Source organism: Lytechinus variegatus, chromosome 8 (genome assembly GCF_018143015.1).
Source record: "Lytechinus variegatus isolate NC3 chromosome 8, Lvar_3.0, whole genome shotgun sequence".
Classification (NCBI taxonomy): domain Eukaryota; kingdom Metazoa; phylum Echinodermata; class Echinoidea; order Temnopleuroida; family Toxopneustidae; genus Lytechinus; species Lytechinus variegatus.
Window position 1 is genome coordinate 12,476,124 of NC_054747.1, and position 21,751 is coordinate 12,497,874.

At 34.6% G+C, this 21,751-nt stretch overlaps 1 protein-coding gene across 1 annotated transcript in view; it reads left to right on the plus strand.

Moving 5' to 3' along the window:
• LOC121419992 (G-protein coupled receptor GRL101-like) overlaps positions 1-21,751 on the plus strand; it is a 41,022-nt gene that overhangs the window by 6,308 nt on the left and 12,963 nt on the right. Inside the window, exons 2-8 of the mRNA XM_041614501.1 lie at positions 6,871-7,062; positions 7,678-7,848; positions 16,878-16,982; positions 18,367-18,411; positions 19,388-19,448; positions 20,127-20,180; positions 21,491-21,562. Of these exons, the coding sequence (XP_041470435.1) occupies positions 6,871-7,062; positions 7,678-7,848; positions 16,878-16,982; positions 18,367-18,411; positions 19,388-19,448; positions 20,127-20,180; positions 21,491-21,562 (700 nt within the window). The remainder of the gene's footprint in view (positions 1-6,870; positions 7,063-7,677; positions 7,849-16,877; positions 16,983-18,366; positions 18,412-19,387; positions 19,449-20,126; positions 20,181-21,490; positions 21,563-21,751) is intronic.

Genomic DNA, 21,751 nt, shown 5'->3' on the forward strand with positions numbered 1-21,751 from the left:
GAAATCTGTAAATATCATTGCCTGAAAACTGGACGTTTCGAGTACTTTTGTAAGTATGAATAGGATGCATTAGTTAATATATTTCTAACAATTAATGTGAGTGCAAATCGCGAGCCGAAATTTTTTTATAAATTGTCATGAATTGATCTTGAGATGCACCAATCGAAATGCGAACGTGCAGTGCTAGCTGAAACATTTTGACAATCTGACCTGAACATGGATATTTTGAGAATTTTATGGAATACAAGAAAATAATAGGTACCTGACAAATCAAATTGTGCGAGTGCGCAGAAAATGTTGATATACAGACCATAAAACTGACAATTTTTACAAAACACTTTTTAAAAATAAATTTGTAAATAAAAAAAATAAAGAAAGTTCGATTTCCGAGCTGAAAAATGTGTTGTATATTGATCTACATGTACATGATATTTTAAGCTTCATATTGAGCAAGGTATGTAAATCACCTGACAGGCAATGCGAGGGCGAAGCGCGAGCGAAAATTTTATATAGTGACATGAAAGATTGTTCTTATTTTCCAAGTCTTCCCCTCATCTTATTTTATCCACTCATCTTCTTCTTCTTTTTTTTTTCCCTTTCCCCTTTTTTTTCTTCTTTTTTATCCGACAATAGGGGGAGGCGCGGGCCCCTCGCCTCCCCCCTGGATCCGCCTATAGGCGGATACGGGGGGATACATATATGTATTCTAATACCTTGCAAGACACTATACAGTGTGTATAAAAAAACGGGACAGATTAGAAAAGTCTATAAAATTTTTGTTTCAAATCATGATGTCTATATTTTGGTGTTAAGGTGCTCTAAGGTCTTATCTTTCAAATGGTATTAAAAAATCGTTTCGTTCATGTTTGAGCGAACACGAGATGTTTTTGTTTGGGGTTAAAAAGGAGGCTTGCGCCAAAATAGCATAAAATTATGAATATGATGATCGGACTTCTTGCTAATTAGCAGACTTCCTCTTATCCTTTTCATTATCTTTGCCATAATTTTCAAATCATGCGGTCAAAATTAATTTTCTGAACTTTTTATTTACTTAAATTGTTCTGTTGTTTCTTTTTAATATGCTCTCTGTTAGCTTTGAATATTCCTTCTTCAAGCTAAAACAATTTTCAACCGAAGTATGGGAGAGCGTGGATTTTTTTTTTCAAATCCTTTCATTGTGTGCTACAAAGGTTATGGTCCCTTTTGAACAGTGCCACACAGATGGTCGGGGGCTCGGGATGCCCCCCCCCCCCCCGCCTCAATTTAAAAAAAATCATGACCAAGAAAAAAGTGGACAGGAAATAAAAGGAAAGATAGAAAGTAAAATATGATATGATTTTCTGAATATTATGTCAAAATCTATCACAAAATTTGATATTATAATAAAAAAGTGGGAATATTTGCGTGCTCACTTCGCTCGCTCACAACTTTTTAATACATTTTACCCGATCTGCCATATCTAGCTCCTTCAAAATTGACTCAATACACCATTGTCATTGAAAGACATGAATCCCTTCCTGTGTTTCCTGTCAAGCAATTTAACGTGGTCAAGGAATCAATGACCCCTTGAAAAATAGATTCATGTCTTTAAAAGGTACATAACATAATTTGTTTCATATAATAAAAGGATTTGAATAATCACAAGTTTTTCCAATTAATAATGCAAATCTTCTTGCTTGGGTTGACAAAAAAAATCTTTTCTCAGTTACTTATGAAGGAAAATTAAAAGGTAAGAGAAGTTTAAATGAAAAAACAAAATAATTCAAGTAAATAAATAAATTTGTAAATAAAATTTGACAGCATAATTCGAAAATTGTGGCACAAATAATGAAAAGGTCCAGAGGAACTCTCCTGATTAGCAAGAAGTCTGATCATCATATTACTCATATTCTGCAATTCTGGCGCAAGCCTCTTTTTGAACCCCCAACAAAAACGTCCCGTGTTTGCTCAAGCATGAACAAAATTCATTTTTTTTAATTGCATTTCAAAGATAAGACCTTAGAGCACCTATTAGCACCAAAATATAGACATCATAATTTGAAACAAAAATTTTATGGACTTTTCAAATCTGTCCGTTTTTTTTTGATACGCACTGTAGATGAAATAAATGTATGTTTGCTATGCGGGTCTATGTTTTGTGTTTCAAAATCGGAAATCGAACTTTCATTATTATTTTTCTTTTATTTTGTTTCATGGACGTAGATTTAGTGGCGTATTGACCCAAACATTTCGAGAGGGGCGAAATATGACGTATCGGGCAAAATATTATTGCAAATAGCAGTCTGGTATCTTTATCGGTCCACACCAGAAAGGAGTTGAAACAACACCAGTTAAGAATCAAAGAGATACTGGTTTAACACTAATTGGTGTTGCTTAAATGCCAAATTACTGTTATGCCAGCCTGACACTTGCACGATTTTGTGTCACGCATTGGCACAACTCAAGTCGTGCCAGTGCGCAAACTAGTCGTAAACTAGCGTGAAGTGTGCGTAAACACGTCGTAACACGTCGTGACTGCGTGCCATGTCGGACGAGAATTTTGAAATGTTCACAATTTTGGTCACGACAAAATTTAGCGACCAGGTCGTGAACTATGCGCAAACTGTTCGTGAATTCGTCGTGAACTCGTCGGGACGATGCGGGAGGATGCGTGCCAGTGCGTGGCCGTGCGCGCCATGCCACTCCCACTTCGTGCCCCAAAATGGCACGACTTGCCACGACAAAATCGTGGCCAAAAGTCGTGCAAGTGTCAGCCTGGCTTCAGTCTAACGCCAAACCGGTATTGTTTTAACACCTCTCTGGTGTTGACCGATGTAGATACCGGGCTGGTGTTAAATTAACACCGGCGTTTTTGTAGTGACATTTTGCGAATGTGAATGTTCCTTAACCAACAGTTGGTACGTTCGTATGTTCACCAACCCGATTAATTTGGATAAAGAGACAACTCCTTGGTTAAAACATTTCTGATAGTTTAGGTGGCGATTTTGTTGGCGTTACGCGAAAAGCCAATTAAAAGGGTAATGAAAGTGTGGGACAGTGAATCGAGCGAAATGCTTCAAACTGCATTTGATATCACTGATTGGGACATGTTTCATGAAATGTGTGATGACATACATCGGTTAACCGATACAATAAACAGTTATGTTACATTTTGTGAAGACCTTCATATCCAATCTAAAGAAATTAAAGTCTATCCGAATGGCAAGCCTTGGTTTAATAGAAGAATAAAAGCAACCATGAAGGAAAAGAAAAAAGAATTCAAGAATGGAAATCATGATCGAGTGAAAGAACTGTCCAGAGAAATAAAAAGACAAGTTAACGAAGCAAAACGAGAATACGGAGAAAAGCTAGAGCAGTGTTTCATGACTAATGATCCCAGGAACGCATGGAGATGTTTAGAAGTAATGACGGACTATTCAAGTAAAACGCATGATAATTGTTTTGAGCACGAAGAAAATGCAAAAGAAAAAGCGAATGAACTGAACTCTTTCTTTTGCCGGTTCGAAAACCAAGAACACCAGGAAGAACTCAACAATCAATTAACATTGTTACTTAATCGAATTGATGACGGCGAACACTTTGTGATCAACGAATCGGACGTTCGTAAGCAGTTTAAGTTCATTAACCCACGAAAATCATCGGGGCCTGACGGCGTAAATGGACGAGTTGTAAAGAAATGCTCATCCCAACTCGCCGTCCCATACTCTAAGATATTTCAGATGTCGATTACAGAAAGAAGAATACCTCGCTGTTGGAAAGCGTCCATAGTTACACCAGTACCCAAGAACAATCGCCCCAACACGAATAGCGACTTTCGCCCCATCGCGCTGACTTCAGTTGTTATGAAGAGCTTAGAAAGACTGGTACTTGCAAAACTGACACGTTCAGTTCTCCCGCTTCTTGATGCAAACCAGTTTGCTTATAAGGCAAAACGCTCCGTTACTGATGCAGTCCTAACCTTGACAAATTTGTTGTATGAACACTTAGATAAGGCACGATGTTATGCTAGAGCAACCTTTATAGATTTCTCATCAGCATTTAATACTATAGAACCCCATATACTCCTGGAAAAATTAGAAAATCTAGATGTTCAGCCATCTCTTATATTGTGGCTTCATGATTTCCTCCATGAAAGGTTAGGGTCAACGGCATTCTCTCTGATGAAATTACGACAACCATTGGTACTCCACAAGGGTGTGTTCTCTCTGCGACCCTTTTCACCCTATACACCAACGACTGTAAATCATATAACCCATCTACTCACATACTTAAATATGCAGATGATACGGTGATAGTCGGATTAATTGAAAATGAAAATGAATTGGATTATATGGATACTATCTATACGTTCGAAAATTGGTGTAAAGCAAACTGTTTACTCGTTAACTCCAAGAAGACAAAAGAAATTGTCTTCGACTTCAGGCAAAAGAAATCATTTGAACCAACTGATAGACCAGTACATATAAATGGTGATGTTATTGACAATGTTGAATGCTATAGATACTTAGGAACGGAAATCGACAGTAAACTGTCGTGGGATGCAAAGTCAAAATGCACTTTGACCAAATGCAATCAACGGTTATATTTCCTCAGAAAGTTAAAGTACTTCCACGTAAATGATAGGATCTTGTATCTATTTTACCAGTCGATCATCCAGAGTATTATTACTTTTGATTCAATCATCTGGTTTAATAATGCAAAACAGAGAGATAAAATAAAGCTTAGAAGACTTGTTAAGCAAGCCAGCAAAATAATGAATAACACTGTTGATCTAGATGAAATCTGTAAAGAAAGAGTACTTTCGAAAGCTCTCTCCATTATGTCTGATCAAACCCACCCCCTGAATAGCCAGTATGTTCAATTAAGAAGCGGACGAAGACTGATATCTGTAAAAGCAAGAACCAGTCGCCGCATTAATTCGTTTGTCCCTTTCTCCATAAGAGTTGTCAATGAAATACAGTAGAATAAGGAGTATGGTTTATTTGTAGAAACAATTAAAGAGAAAATGCAGCAGACAACTCCGCAACTTACATGTCGATAATAATTGTAGAGTTTTAGAGATGAGAAAGTTGGGAAGGTATGTCCCCTTTATGTCTCTCTACCCCCCCCCCCCCCCGCCCGCATGTCTTAACTTGAAAGAAGGAAGATGTAAAACCAAGATTTAGCTACAGCTTTAATTATATCACTTTCAGAATGAAGAAAATAAATAATGTTTAATACATAATATATATTCACAACGTTTATACCATAAAAACTTTAAGAATATAATCAACCAATAAATGAATGAATAAATAGCTGAATAAATAAATGCTCAATAGCTTTGCCGGCAAAGTCATCTATTTTAATTTATGTATACATTCCATGTATTTTATAACTCAGTACAATCACGATGATTATGTTCATGTTCATGTTATTATGTTACTGGTATGTTCATTGTTATGTTATTCTGTGAATTTTATGTTTGTTGCAAGAATTGTCAAGTTATACAATTATCCGTTTAGAGGACAAATAAATGAAATGAAATGAAAAAATGAAATGAAAAGAAAGCAGGTTGGGTCTTATTAATCTAAAAGTATATGTATTTATTATTCAAACGTTTGTCATTTGACTATATGCCGCGATTTAATTATTCATTCATTTATTTATTTATACCTCAATAAACATTTTGAATTGAAATAAATAAATAAATCTCCAATCGTTTCGAGGTTTGGTATTTTGTGAAGGAAAATAACAAAAGGTATTTGAATAAAACTAAATATACATTCGAGACTGAAGAGGAAAAATAATCAAACGAGTGTCTGGAAGAATAGGAATCAGAGGTTAAAGGGTAGTCTCCGGAAATTTGTAAGACAATGAAAGTGTCTGTATCATCTGGATACTTGTCTGAATAAAAATAACCAGTTGGTCCAATAGCTATTTAGTCCATATTCCATTTGGTCTAATTAAACTAATGTGTTGTGCAAAATGAAGGAAAAGAAAATGGGTATTAGGCCAAATGGTTGTTAGACGAAATTTTGATGGACGGAATGGCATTAGATTAAATGAAGGTAGACCATGTGGTGAGTGGACATGTAGGCAGTAGACGTATTGTAGACAAATAAATAAATTTAAAATCGTTTCGACGTTTGGTAATTTGTGAAGCAAAATAACAAAAGGTATTCCTATAAAACTAGATATACAGTCGAGACTGAAGAGGAAAAATAATCAAACGAGTGTCTGAAAGAATAGGAATCAGAGGTTAAAGGGCAGTGTCCGGTGATTTGTAAGACAATGAAAGTGTCTGTATCATCTGGATACTTGTCTGAGTAAAAAAAATGAACTTGTGTTGTAGAAGCCATATTCTATGGATACTCTCCCATGGACACGATTGGCAATGCGACCAACATTTGTGATATGACACAAGTCTAACTCTCTCCATTAACTCTGAAAATATACACACACAATATATATATATATATATATATATATATATATATATATTAGCTTTTTTCGTGATAGTTCGAACGATTTGTCCATGATAATATATAATGCACATTTTTAATGATGTTATATTTCTACTGGGCCCGCGAAGAAAAGACTTTACAAGCACAGTTTCACAGTGGACCTTTCCATTTCCATCATGTTATTTTCAGCCACAAATATTTGATGATCCATTTTAAGTTTCAAATGTTTAATTAAGATGAGTGTATATATATATATATATATATATATACATGTATATATATATGTACATATATGTATGTATGTATATCGTTACTTGTTTTGTATTACATTTCAATTGATATTACTGTATTTATGATGGATTTTGTTTACTGTTTTGTTGGAAAACTGAAACTGGATGGCATTGTTTCATGTTATTTATATTTACAGTTATTCTTCATGAATTAACTACGTTGGAGTTAGAGGAGAAAGTCACAATACTCTCACCGAACAGTACGGGAAACGACACGTATCCCACCAATGTGAAGATTTCTTGGCTTGTATCCGGACCAGCGGATACCCGGATTGTCGCAACCTTCCGAACCTTCCGAATTGAACCGAACTTCGATTTCTTAACAATTGGTAACTAAACAATGATGGATGATAGTGGTGGTTGCGGTGTTGACGATGATGAGGAATAATTATAATGATGATAATAATTTTGATAATAATAGTAATAACAATAAGAAGAAGAAGATGGTGATAATGATAGTGATAATGACGATGATGATGATAATGATGATGATGATGATGATGATGATGATGATGATGGTGATGATGATGGTGATGATGATGATGATGATGATGATGATGATGATAATGATGATGATGATGATGATGATAATGATGATGATGATGATAATAATGACGATGATGATAATGATGATGATGATGATGGTGGTGGTGATGATAACGACATATTGTTGAGGCCATAACCCCTCCCCTCTTTTATTAATGCATCTGATTGATTGATTGATTGAATAAATTACTGATTGATTGAAAAATGGATTGATTTGATTGGTTAGGTGGTTGGTTGATTGAGTGACGTGTGATTGATTTAAAACTTTGATTGAATGAATGATTGATTGATTGATGGATGGATTGATTGATTGATTGACTAATTGATTGACTAATTGATTGATTAATGTCGGACATAATTTATAGATATTAACATTTTCAACCTGAAATCAAAACAAGGTTTTGGTCTTGACGCCGGGGACCCCAAATCCATGTTAAGAGCTTTGTCTGGGAGATCTCTTCCTGATGACGTCATTTCATTGACCAATCAGATGTGGCTTCACTTCGTCTCAGATTCCAGCATCACAGATCAAGGGTTCAAGATCGATATATGGGTGAAAAATATTTCAGGTGAGCAGAAAAATCCTTAAAGGACAAATCCACCCCAACACAAAGTTAAAGGTATTGTTTAACTTTGTGAGCAGCCGATTTAAAAAATTCTCAAACCAAGATGAAACATGTGTAAAAGTGCATGTATTAGAACTAATAAACCCTGAAAACAACCATTATTGAGAATGAAAAGCTAAAACTACAAGGCAAACCCTGATTTTGTAAATAGGCGTCTTATAGACACCTAAATAGTACACATAAGTGTATGGGATGAAATTAAGATGGTGTTTCCGGTCACTTTATATTTCAATTTTTGAAGCACTAAATAATTATTTTCGAACGCAATTTTTTCTGGGCTTCATTTTTGTAACATATCACAGACACAGGTGACAAGTGTGACCTTCTAGCTCAGATTTTTTAAAAGTCAAACCAATGTTAGCCAATCACTTTAATCTAATAATAGGAGTAAAATCCAACAAGAATAACATGAAAATTTCATCAAAATCGGATGTAAAATAAGAAAGTTTTGACATTGTTAAGTTTGCCTAATTAAAAAAAACAGTTATGCACATCCAGGTCGGTATGCAAATGAGAGGACTGATGACGTCATTCACTCACTATTTTCTTTGTACTTTATTATATGAAATATGATTTATCTAATTCTCTCCTCATTGTCCTGTGAGACGAAGTTTTATTTCTCCCTGAGCATGCGGTATTACCATTTTATAACACCTTATGGCTTAGTTAAGTTACTTGCTTATTCTAACTGCCCCTTCATTTTATATCCGACTTACTGTTTTCCATGCTTTATTTATAGTACAATCCACCGTCATTGGCAATATTTTCTATTGTCACATTTGAAATGTGTTCATTTATATCATATTCAGGATATGATAATATTAATTCATTAATGATTTATAAATGAAATGCAGAAACTCCTGCCAAAAAAATAGAAACTGACTCGATGCGGTATGTCATTGGAAGTAGCGTAATAGCTTTATTGTAAATAGTCAGGTCCAGATTTTAGAAAACGTGCTCAGAAAAAATGCTTTAGGCATTTTGTGTTAATGCTGATTTATCAATTGTTTTAAGGTAATTCAGGGGTGCTGAACCCAAAAATGCTGTTTGCCAAACTTGATTCCGACGTTTTCATCCTCAAATCGGCAAAAAACAAAATGGCGGCATTTTTAATGCAGTTTCCCATATTAAACGATTTTTATGGGTGATTATATTTAAAAATTGGGATCTATGCGTTATTTTCTATACCCAGGGTTGCAAACATAATGTGTCCGATTGATTCGTCCGCCATCTTTAATTCCAAGATGGCTGCCATGATTCACAGCTGCTGATTTGATAAATAATATGGCAAAATGTTTGATAATTTGGGGCGATGCTGGTATATTCACATTGGATATCTTTAACGTGTCCGCCATTTTTTCCTCGCCTGCATAGCAGAAGCAAGACATGGACGCCGCTTTTCCGACGGCGGCGGCGAAGTCAACATCAAATTTTAACCGAGGTTAAGTTTTTGAAATTTCATAACTTTTAGGGTTTAGATGTTTATTTCATGAAACTTAGGCATGTTAGGATTAAACAAAGTCTATATTAACACAGGTTATAGTTACAAAACGTTGTCAAGGTTACCTGGAAATCTAACATAGCGTCCACAACGGCAGTCGTTGTACCATCAACTCCAAAAATGAAGTAAATCCTCAAAATCAAAATAATCAAAAAGCTTTCAAGGCAAATAATGAATCAGGACATGTTTACAAGAAAGTCATTGAGTGTGTCAGAGAATCCAAGATTACCTTCCAAAATGGCTTCTAATGGACGTTGTAACTTTGAAATGGTCCAAATTCATATAATATCAACCTGGTAGAAATAACTTTGGGGTCTACTGAGAATAAATAAAGCACAGAAAATCATGATTCAAAAGGGGAAAATTACATTGGAAATATTTCAAGGTTTATCAGTGGTGCAGTTTTGCCCCCCAAAATACTGATGGCTTAAAAAATACATGCTATTTCTTAAAAATCTGGCTGAAAAGTTCATATACTATCTACCTACAATGTAAGAACATTTTTGAGCATTTCTCATGATTTCAAGGGTCGATATAGGTGAAGACAGATGTCCATTTTGTCAAAAGATTGAAGAACGCTCAAAAAATTACATTCGAATTGGCCACCATTATTACAAAAATGACAATACTTCATATCCCATCTAGTGCTACTGTTTTGGTGTCTCTGTTTCTAAGACTCATGAAAATATGTTTTACAAGAATTAGTGAATAATAAGTGGTGGTGCACCAATAAGTAAACATCCAAAAACAAACTTTAAAAAATAAGGTGCACTTTCACCTAAAAATTTCCATAATTCACTGATAAGTATTTCAAGACACGTCATTTTTGTGCTCAGGACTATGCTATGGTTTCATGATGAGAGGACAGCAGTCATTTTAACGCAATCTTAGAAGTCGCTTTGGACTTTTTACGACGAAAAGGAAACTGACCATCTTTTTTATTAGTTCCGATTTATTATTTCAGCCTTCAAACCACAATACATGTAGAGTAGATTTTGTTCACCTAATTATGACTAAGTTTAGCTGATGGAAGTCTTTTGATACTCACTTTGAAAGCCAACTTTAAATAATAGGCAAAATGGACCACTTCATACCATTGTAACTAATCCAAAAGTATTATTCAACCCTTGAAACCATAGTGTAGACAGCAACTGAACATCATATTTCCAAATGGATTTTAAATAGATTTTGTCAATTTTTGAGTATCAGCAGCCATTTTGGTCTCCTTAATTGGAAGCCATCTTGGATTTTTAGACCTACAGGACCATTGATTGTCCTTGTAACTTATCCTAATTTATTACTTGACCATTTAAACCAAGGGTTAGACAACATAATCATATACCCCAGGCGGATATTGAACAAACTATGACAGTTTTTAGGTAACAATAGCCATTTTAGACCCCCAAATTTGGAAGCCTTTTTGGATTCTTGGACATGCTGGATCTCTGACTGTCCTTGTAACTTGTCCTTATTTATTACTTGACCCTTTAAACCATGGGTTTAACACCAAAATCATATATCCCGGGCTGATACTAAACAAACTATGTCAGTTTTTCGGTGAGAACGGCCTATAAAGACTCCATTTTTGGAAGCCATTATGGATTTTTGGACATAATGGAACCACTAACTGTCCTTGTAACTTGTCCCAATCTAATACTTGACCTTTTAATCCATGCGGAATACTAAAAAATCATATTCTCCAGGCGGTTATTAAACAAAACTGTGTCGGTTTTTAATTAACGACAGACATTTTATACTCCATTTTTGCAAATCATCCTGGATTTTGGGACATGAAGGACCATAGACTGTCTTTTTACTTGTTCCAACGTATTTCTTGACCCATTAAACCATGGGTTAGACACCAACATCATGATGCCCAAGGCAGGTATTAAACAAACTATATGTCGGGTTTGGGGGTTTTAGATAACAACAGCTATTTTAGACTCCAATTTTGAAAGACATCTTGGATTTTTTGGACATTGGGCTGTTGACTGTCCTTGTAACTTGTCCCGGTTTACTTCTTGACCCTTGAAATCACCAATGAATATAACCCAAATAAATGACACTAAAATACGTAAAAGATGAATTATGAATTTTTAGGCCATGGCAGCCATTTTCACGCAATCTTGGATTTTCAGGTACCCTGGAGTGCTTATGTTCACTCTTTCCTTTTTCGCCTTCCACCATTGAATACATGTATGCACCGAAAAAGGTGTCTAGGGTAGATAAAGCGCCGGTTATTTTAATTTTCAGTATATGGCGGCCATTTTAGACGCCATCTTGAAAATAACCACTTTCCCGGATACGGATTTTGGTGGATTTTTAGTATGTTATTTTTTAGATCAAATAGTACCAAAAACCGTTGACAAACATGTTTGTTACAAGTTTTTGGGGGTCAGAAGAGAGTAAAAATGGGTGCAGAATGGCGGCCATTTTGTTTTTGCCAATTTGAGGATTTTAACATCAAAATCAAGGTTGGCAAACAGCAAATTTGGACTCAGCGCCCTCAAATTATGTTAAAGCACTTCTTAATTCAGCATTAACACGATTTGCCTAAGGCAGTCTACTTTTCTCAAATCTGGACCTGACTAAAACTCTGAAGGTTTTTTTTTCGTTGGCCATTCGACCATCATTTGAAATACCTTTATTGATATAAATGATTGGACTTCAGTGAAGAACATACTGATCATGGCCCTGGGAATCAGGGATGTTTGTTTTTGTTTGTCATTTTTTTCCAACCCAGCTACCCCCCCCCCCCCCCTTGACAAAATCGTTCCCAGACCCCTGATACTGATTTTTCCTCCTTGCTTTTTACGTTCCATAACATAGATATCCTGTAATGATAATGATAACAATAATAAATACTAGTAATAGTAAAAATGATGACTGAGAATGAATAATAATAATAATAATAAGAAGAATAATATGCAACATTGATATAACGCTTGATACACATGTTTCTAAGCGCTGTATACTAAATTTTGTGTATTGATATTCCTGAATATCATTTCTGTCTGATAAACTCGGTAAGATCTGTTCAATTTATATAAATTTTATATCATGATGATGCTTTGAAATACAATAATTGTGTCTGTTTTTCGTGGTTGTATCACATGCACAAAAACATAATATGACTTAAGGTTTTTTAATTTTATATATATAACAATAATAAATACTGAATATAATGAATTGCTTATAATGAATAAGCAATCCATACGTGATCATATATGATCATGTATGGATTGCTTATTCATTATAAAATAAATTTTAATTCTTCTTGTAGATGTCACCAAGTCAGACTCGTAAAATAAACATCGTCAGATGAATTTAAGGAAGGCTCGCTGGTATAGCGCTAACGCTTTAGAAATATATATTATCATATTATTTTCATATTAAAGAAGGGAATTGAATAATTGATTTACCAGCCATTATCGAAATTGGCGGGATCCATCAAAAAAAAATTCGAAGCAATTATCGATACCAGTTTTGTGCTTTAATGAATGCGCATGCATTAGTTAATGAAAGCGTGTACCTTAAAAGGATTACGAACCAGCATCCCCACTTCAGGTCCTCAACACTACTCATGTCTGGCCTGGCTCTTTACCCATAATGCAACATTCTAAGTATTTTATTCTTGTAATATTGAAAATTTTGAATTAGAACATTCATACCGCTACCATTATGTTATCACTTAACGTGCTTAATAATGCGACCGCGCACCTTACGATTGGTCTGCGACTCAATTTTGGAATATAATTTGATGCTAATATTGAGACTTGAAATATCTTACTGTGTAATGCTCGAAATTGTCTTACATATACCTATGTTCAAATCTGTGACTATATGCTATCATCCTTAGAATAAAAGCAAATTTAATATCTAGCCGTATAATGACGTCATAGCAGTCGTACGATTGGCTACGATTTGAAACTAATTTGGCCTTTACTCCCAGATATTAAGGCTTGCAATCTTTCAAAATGGTTATATTAGTATTCTTTCAATTAATTTTAACCTCAAATAAAATGATATGTTCCATTCACATTTCCAGAAAATGAGCAAAATGCGATTTGTTCCAAAACAGATCGCGAACAGTCGTAAAGTGTGCGGTTGCCTTTAGCAAAACGGTGCAAATTTTTTTTTGATTTCTCAACAGAAGTAAGACTATATAGGTCATTTTTGTCTCACCTGCGAAGCAAAGTGAGACTATAGGCGCCGCTTTTCCGACGGCGGCAGCGGCGGCGACGGCGGCCGCGGCGTCAACATCAAATCTTAACCTGAGGTTAAGTTTTTGAAATGACGTCATAACTTAGAAAGTATATGGACCTAGTTAATAAAACTTGACCATAGACTTAATCAAGTATTACTGAAGATCCTATTAGAGTTTCATGTCACATGACCAAGGTCAAAGGTCATTTAGGGTCAATGAACTTAGACCATGTTGGAGGAATCAACATCGAAATCTTAACCTGAGGTTAAGTTTTTGAAATGCCATCATAACTTAGAAAATATATGGACCTAGTTCATGAAACTTGGACATAAGGTTAATCAAGTATCACTGAACATCCTGCATGAGTTTCACGTCACATGACCAAGGTCAAAGGTCATTTAGGGTCAATGAACTTTGGCCGAATTGCGGATATCTGTTGAATTCCCATCATAACTTTGAAAGTTTATGGATCTGATTCATGAAACTTGGACATAATAGTAATCAAGCATCACTGAAAACTTTGTGCAAGTTTCAGGTCTCATGATTAAGGTCAAAGGTCATTTAGGGTCAATGAACTTTGGCCGAATCGGGGGTATCTGTTGAATTATTATCATAACTTTGAAAGTTTATTGGTCTAGTTCATTAAACTTGGACATTAGAGTAATCAAGTATCACTGAACATCCTGTGCGCGTTTCAGGTCACATGACCAAGGTCAAAGGTCAATGAACTTTGGTCGAATTGGGTGTATCTGTTGAATTACCATCATAACTTTGAAAGTTTATGGATCTGATTCATGAAACTTGTACATAAGAGTAATCAAGTATCACTGAACATCCTGTTCGAGTTTCAGGTCACACGATCAAGGTCAAAGGTCATGTAAGGTCAATGAAATTTGGCCATGTTGGGTTTTTTGTTGAATAACCATCATATCTCTGTAAGTTTATTGGTCTAGTTCATAAAAAGTGGACATAAGAGTAACCATGTATCACTGAACATCTTGTGCGAGTTAGAGTAGTATTCAGAGTCAGCACTGCTGCTATATTGAACCGCGTGATGCAGGTGAGACGGACAGAGGCATTCCACTTGTTATCCTTTGTATTACTCAATTCTTCTCCCGAAGGAAGGTATATTTTAAGACTAGATATTTTTTTACCACAGTCAATTCTAAAGAGACAACACTCAGTGAGTTGGTCAGTTTGCACTTCCTTTAAAAAGAGCCAGTTCTTAAAATGACACCAGTAAAACAGTCTTTCTTTGAACTATAAGGGCGACCGTGTTTCATACACTTTTAAAACAAATCAGTCAAATTGACTAGACCAGTAGTCAGCTGGGTGCAACTGATATGGCAATCACTGATTCTAGTCAGAAATAACTCTGTTCTAGAAAAATATGACTAGAAAATAGTCAAATATGACTAGAATAACAGTTGCACCCAGCTGACCCTATTAAAAACAGTAAATCTTTTCAAAATGAATGAATCTTTGTTCATTTTTCTTCAAATGTTCATCGTATTCATTCCATTATATTTATTTCACATTTTTTCACTTAACAACCACTTGTACGACTTGTTCTCTCTTCTACACATTCTCTCCAATCACTCTGTTTAATTAATATTGGCAATTCAGTGTATGTTTGCAAGTCTCTAACAATAAAAGAAACAAACGGGAACAGCATTTCAATCAATTGAACCATTTAATAGAAATAACAGATCAAATAAATATATCATTCAAATCTATTTCAATTATAAGGATTAGTTCATCCTGTTGATACAAGGATAAATTTATCTTCATTTCAAAGCTACACGAGGATAAGTTTATCCTAATTTAAAAGCTACACGAGGATAATAGTTATTTTTGACTAATTTGTTTTTAGAGTGTGGGCCTCCGTCCTACTTGGAGTTACGATTAATCAGATCAATCGCAATTTCATTCCATTTCGTTTATTTCAATTTTCAACAATTACAGTTGGTTTTGTACATTTTGACATACAAATAACAAAACATATTTCAAGTATCCCTGTACAAAAATTATATTCAAGAGTATTACATATCAGGTTGGAAATGGAGGAGGCTGCTATAAAGCGGAGCTTGTAGAGTGCAGCCTCCTAATAAATATTCTTGTTGTTACATAGCCTATAAAAATTAAAATTGCAACTTGAGCATAAACCAGTTGAATTAAAAAGAAATAGGGGGAAATTAAAATAGAAAAGGAAATAAGAAAAAGAGATATTAAAGGTCTCAAGAATCAAGCTCCAGTACTCACAAACGGACCTCGTTGATCAACAGGAAAACGAAAGAGATGGAAAGGTGTATGTCACATGATAATCATTTTTTTATTTAAAACAATACAAGAGTTTGAGTGATGAAGAGTTAACTCAATGGTTATCAATGGTTGACGTTTTATTTATTTATTTATTTTACATCTTTATACAGTGTAACCAATTCAGCTAGACACGATAAAAAACATTAACAAAGATAAAAAGCTGGTTTACAATCGGGCCCTGTTAATCAAATACATACAAATTATAAAGTACATGATAATATGCAAAATATACAAGAAATAAATCTTTAAAAATCCCAACCCTCTGTGCCGTCATCAGATTCATCAGAAACACACAAACACACAGAAGCACCCACCCTCACACACACCCCCATCACACTCTGCAGACTGTGGCTTTCCATACTTCTGGATGATTGGATCAATCGCAACTATGTACACGATGGGACCCAGTTTTTCATTCACTTCAGATAGTGATTTTCGAGAAAAAAAATATTGTTCATTGTATTTTTTCTATTCATTCCAATCACCTTCTAATTTGGTCTGTAAAATTTCATGAAATTATATGCCAGTTCACTTGTTTATCATTCACGTCCATGAAAGTACGGATGGGAGGGGGGGGGGGGGGTTAATATAGGAAAGGGTATGAATATAAAAAGATATCATTTTTTATTGTGATTATTATAACTATCTTTACTATCATCATTATTATTGATACAATTGCCATTATTATCATTGTTATAGCATTATTGTTCATGTTATCATTATTGTTATCATCATTATTATCATTATTACTAACATGATTATTGTTATTTTTATTATTGTCGTTATTATTAGTATTACTGTCATTATAATCATCATCATTGTCATCATTATTATATCCTTCTTATTATCATAACAACTTTTCATGTGACTGGTTTTATTCATACCAAAATAACGACGGTACCCTGCAAGAATTTTCTAATGAAAACATAATTGTTCCCAAAGATTCTTTGCAGATGCCGCTGACATCCATCGCGGGAGGTTCATATGAGGAGGATGTCAATTGCCAGCCCGCCATCTGCCCAGAAATATCTCAAGAAAGTGGAAATGGTACGGACACCCTCCTATTTTTTTTTTCTTCATACTGCCAAGTTATCAGAATCCCCCTATTTTAGGGGAAAGTCAATACAATAGTATTATAGGAGGAATGTATATTAATCAGTCGGATATAGTTATTTACCTAGTCTGTTCAATCCATGCCATCCTCCATCCTCGATAGTTGCCCTTTAAGGACAAGTCTATCCCAACAAAATATAATATGAATTAAAAGAGAGAAATCCTACAAGCATAATGCTGAAAATTTCATCAAAATCGGATGTAAAATAGGAAAGTTATGGCATTTTTAAGTTTCGCTTAATTTCAAAAATAGTTCTGTACATCCCGGTCGGTATGCAAATGAGGGAACTGATGACATGACTCACTTACTATTTATTTTGTATTTTATTATAGGAAATATACTAATATTCTCCCCATTTTCCTGTGAAACAAAATTTTATTTCTCCCTGAACATGTGGAATTACCATTGTTTAACATTATGTGGGTCAATCAAGATCGTCCTTATTGTCAAATCTGTAAAAATTAAAATAATGTAGAATTCAAACAATAAAAAATAAAAGAAATAGTGAGTGAGGGAAATCATCGATTCTATCATTTGCATATGACTAAATTGTGCATCTAACTATTTTGTGAAAAATAAGCGAAACTTTAAAATGTCATAAATTTTTTTATTTCACATCCGATTTTGATAAAATTTTCAGCATATTGCTTGTCTGATTTTTCTCTATTGATTAAAATCATCATTTGTCTGAAATGGACTTAACCTTTAAAGGTACAGGCCTAGACTTGGTGAGAGACCATACGTCGAGTTTTAATCAACCGATGAAAGTCGTAAAAGTGCAATGAGTGTGAGAAAATGGAGAAATGTCACCCAAAAATGACATACATTTTTTTTTATTAATACCTTTTTTTCTTCTTTTTTTGCTGGTTATATTTCTCGGGACCAAAATGACCATCATTTTGTGGTGAAACCCTTCCATTTTTGCTTGCCAAATTTACATCAGCACCCCCTGTAAAAATGAATAAATAAAAATCTGCCGGCCACGGCACCTCCACACACATACACAAAGAAAGGGGCTGGGAGCGAAATAATAATTACGGGTTCGATTCTGTTCAGCATTCTTTATTTATACGCTGCAAAAACACCGGTGTTGTTTTAACACCAGCCCGGAATTTTGTCCACACCAGAGAAGTGTTAAACAACACCAGTTTGGTTTTGGTCTAACACCAGATAGGTGTTTATACAACACCAAGCATCGGTTTGATTCCAAACTGGTGTTGTTTCAATACTTCTCTGGTGTGGACATATATATATTCCGGGCTGGTGTTAATTCAACGCCTGAGTTTTTGCAGTGTATTTTGTCTATTTTCTCGGCAGTGTCTCTGTGTAAACGCGTTACACAAGATTGTCCGCTTAAATTGAGTAAGTATGAACACTATATTTTGAGTTGCTATGTTACGGTAATGTGCTATATACAGTCGCATCTGCAAAAGCAAAGCCAATGCTACCGATTGGATGTCATCGAAAATAACACTATTGCCTTTGTCGGTATATGTTATCGCTTTCGTTGGTGTGACGGTAACATTCGTAATGAAGGAAATTCATCATGGTTGTCGCATTATCTTATGCGTTGTTATATATCATGATGATGTTGATACCTTAAACCACTAGCGTACCTGGGGGGCAGTCTGCCCCCCCCCTGACGAGTCACAACCCATGCAAAGGACGTATCCCTGCCCCCCCCCCTGACGAGCTTGAATACCTTTACCCCCCCTTCTGACGAGCTTAAAGACCTTTTTTTTTTGCTTGTAAAATTTGTTGGCGGACGGTTCCCCCCCCCCCGTGGAAAATCCTAGGTACGCCACTGCCTTAAACCAAACGAGGAACATAATGTTGTTTTTTCCTTCAAACTTTACCTACAATAGATTCATTTTGGAGACCAGTTCGATTCGTTACCAAGTTTTGAAATTGTCTTCGATTTATATATGATAATTTATAATGACTTACCTCGCGTATAAGAAAAAAAAACTACTCTACAGACATGACAGAGATAACTTCAATAAACATTTTAAAAAGTTCTTTTTTACATCCTATGATAAAAAGATCATAAAACATTTTAGGATGATGCATAATGAGCTTATTTGCACATAAAGATTCAAGAAGGAGGCTGATAAAAAACGTATATTTCTAAAATCCTGGTAGCTTAGTATTTTATCACCATTTGTGCTTTTTCAAATCAAACTTGTTGTAATTAGAATCGCATGTCGATTCATAATTCCCTATCCAGCATTATTATCACGTTGATTCGTTTTGGTAACTCGAGTGAAAGTTTTTTGAAATATGTATTATATTGCCAAACAAGTATTGTTTTGAGAAATCATTATTCGTGTTTATCCAGACCCGTTCCTAGAAGCAAACTGCAGTAACTCACATCTCGATAATACACATATGATGTGCTTGTAAGTAGACTTTCTTTTCTCAAACCTGGTGGATGTTTCATAAAGCTGTTCGTAAGTTAAGAGCGATTTTTAAGAACGATTGTTGATCCTTTCTTGTGGTAAATTGTATATTCATTGGCGATATAGTTACGCGCGTAAGAAAGTTTCACCAGTCGTTCTTAAGGTCGCTCTTAACTTACGAACAGCTTTATGAAACGACCTCCTGTTATATTTTTTTTATTTTAACAGCAAACTATTTCGTATAATTTTTGTTGACAATTACATTATGCGAAACCGAAGGAAAATGAAGGTTAAATTATGAATAAATGAACGAATAAAGAAACAAGTAAATTATAGGATGAATGAATGAACAAATGAATGAATGAATGATTGAATGAATGAATGAATGAATGAATGGATGAATGAATGAATGATGTATGGATGAATGAATATTGAATGGAACGGATGAATTAATGCTTTTTATAATAAGTAGTAAGGGAAAAATGTGTTGTAATTGTTAGAAATGCAAATAAATGAAATTTAATTAATGCATGAAAAAAAGATATTGTTTTATAAATTTTCTTTTCATAACACATAGACCCCTGATACAGTGGATGATAAGATGATGAATGAACATGTTGGCAAGAGTATTGAATATAAAATAATTCCATATGATTCATATTATGCATTTTCGAACAGGGCCACTAATGGGGGAAGCGCTAAAGATACATGGTTCAAACGGATTGAGTACCTGTAAGTATATATTTTTGTTTTGTAATAGTATTTATTAAATCATTCAGTTCAAAATCATAGCAATGGTACATTGAAAAATGTTACAATATCATCACAAACATTGTTAACAAAAATACAAATAATCATCCATAATACAGATAATTGTACAAAATATCATAGTATACAGGCGGGTAATTTTCGTAACAAAAGGTAAATATTAGCCATTTATAACCAGTGTGAGTTTACAAAAAACATGGTTTGCTAATTGTGCAGAAAATGTACTGCTTAACGTAAATGAATCTGAGCATGCTGAATGAAGTTTATCAAAGGAGAATAAAACCTTTGGAACAAGATAGCTTGTGGGGAAAACAAAACAAAAATCAAAGAAAAAGATCAACGAAAGTTTGAGAAAAATCTGACAAATAATGAGAAAGTTTCGACCATTTGAATATTGTGATCACTAATGCTATGGAGATCCTCACATAGGCAATGCGATAAAGATGTGTGATGTCACTTGTGAACAAATCTCGCCATTACTTTAATTATTTCACTTAAACTGCCTCTTTTTTCACATCTATCAGTAGATCATGTGTTCTTCATATATAGAAGGGCATGTAATACAGATTTTAAAAAAAATCGTGGATAAAGAGTTTGCATCACCTTAAGAAAAACCAAAAAAAGAGACATGGGGGGGGGTGGATTTAAGAGTCCATCAATCAATGGGAAAGTTGTTCACACTTGTCGCATTGCCAATGGGAGGATCTCCATAGCATTAGTGATTGCAATATTCAAATGCTCATAACTTTTTCATTATTTGTCCGATTTTTCTCCAACTTTTCTTGTAATTATTCTTTGATTTTTCTGTTTTGACACAAGCCCATTTGTTTCAATGGTTTCATTCCCCATTAAGTAAAGCAAGGATCGAGTGCTTTACACCCCACTTACGCACATAAAGGTCGATTACCAGGGCAGGGGGGAGGGTCAGAGTTATAAAATTGAATATCTAAAAAAAAATTCATACTTAAATGGGAAAGGAATTACAACAATAATTGTGATCTTTTGTGGAAACAGTCAGTCAACCTTACAAATATATCGAATTGTAAAATGTATCTGCGTCATTTCGGGGGGGGCTTCTTCGTAAATAAATATTTGATTATCACCTCCCGCTCCCCTTCCACAAGATTCTTTTTACTGGGTTTGCATTTGATAACGAATGTATCCGCATTGTAATACAATGTAACGCAAAAGAACGAGCACGTGTGCATCGTTTGTTTCCCCCCTTTTTATCTCTAATTGTTTCAAGTATTTTTTTTTTGTTTTTTCCCCCATAGACGTTTATTCATGTACCAGGTCAATATTATCCACAGCGGGGCCTTTTCTGTTTTATCCAACCTGACATTTTTGTAAGTATATTTACATCTTTCCATTTATTTTCGGTTGACAGTTTTTGGATATATTTCAAATAATAAAGAAAAGGATTAACAGTATTATCATATTGCAGTATTTAGTAAACAGTAATTTGATATAAAGGAGAAGGCCATATTTTGAGGATATTTTATCATTACCTCCGTCTATCACAGGAAACGTCCTAA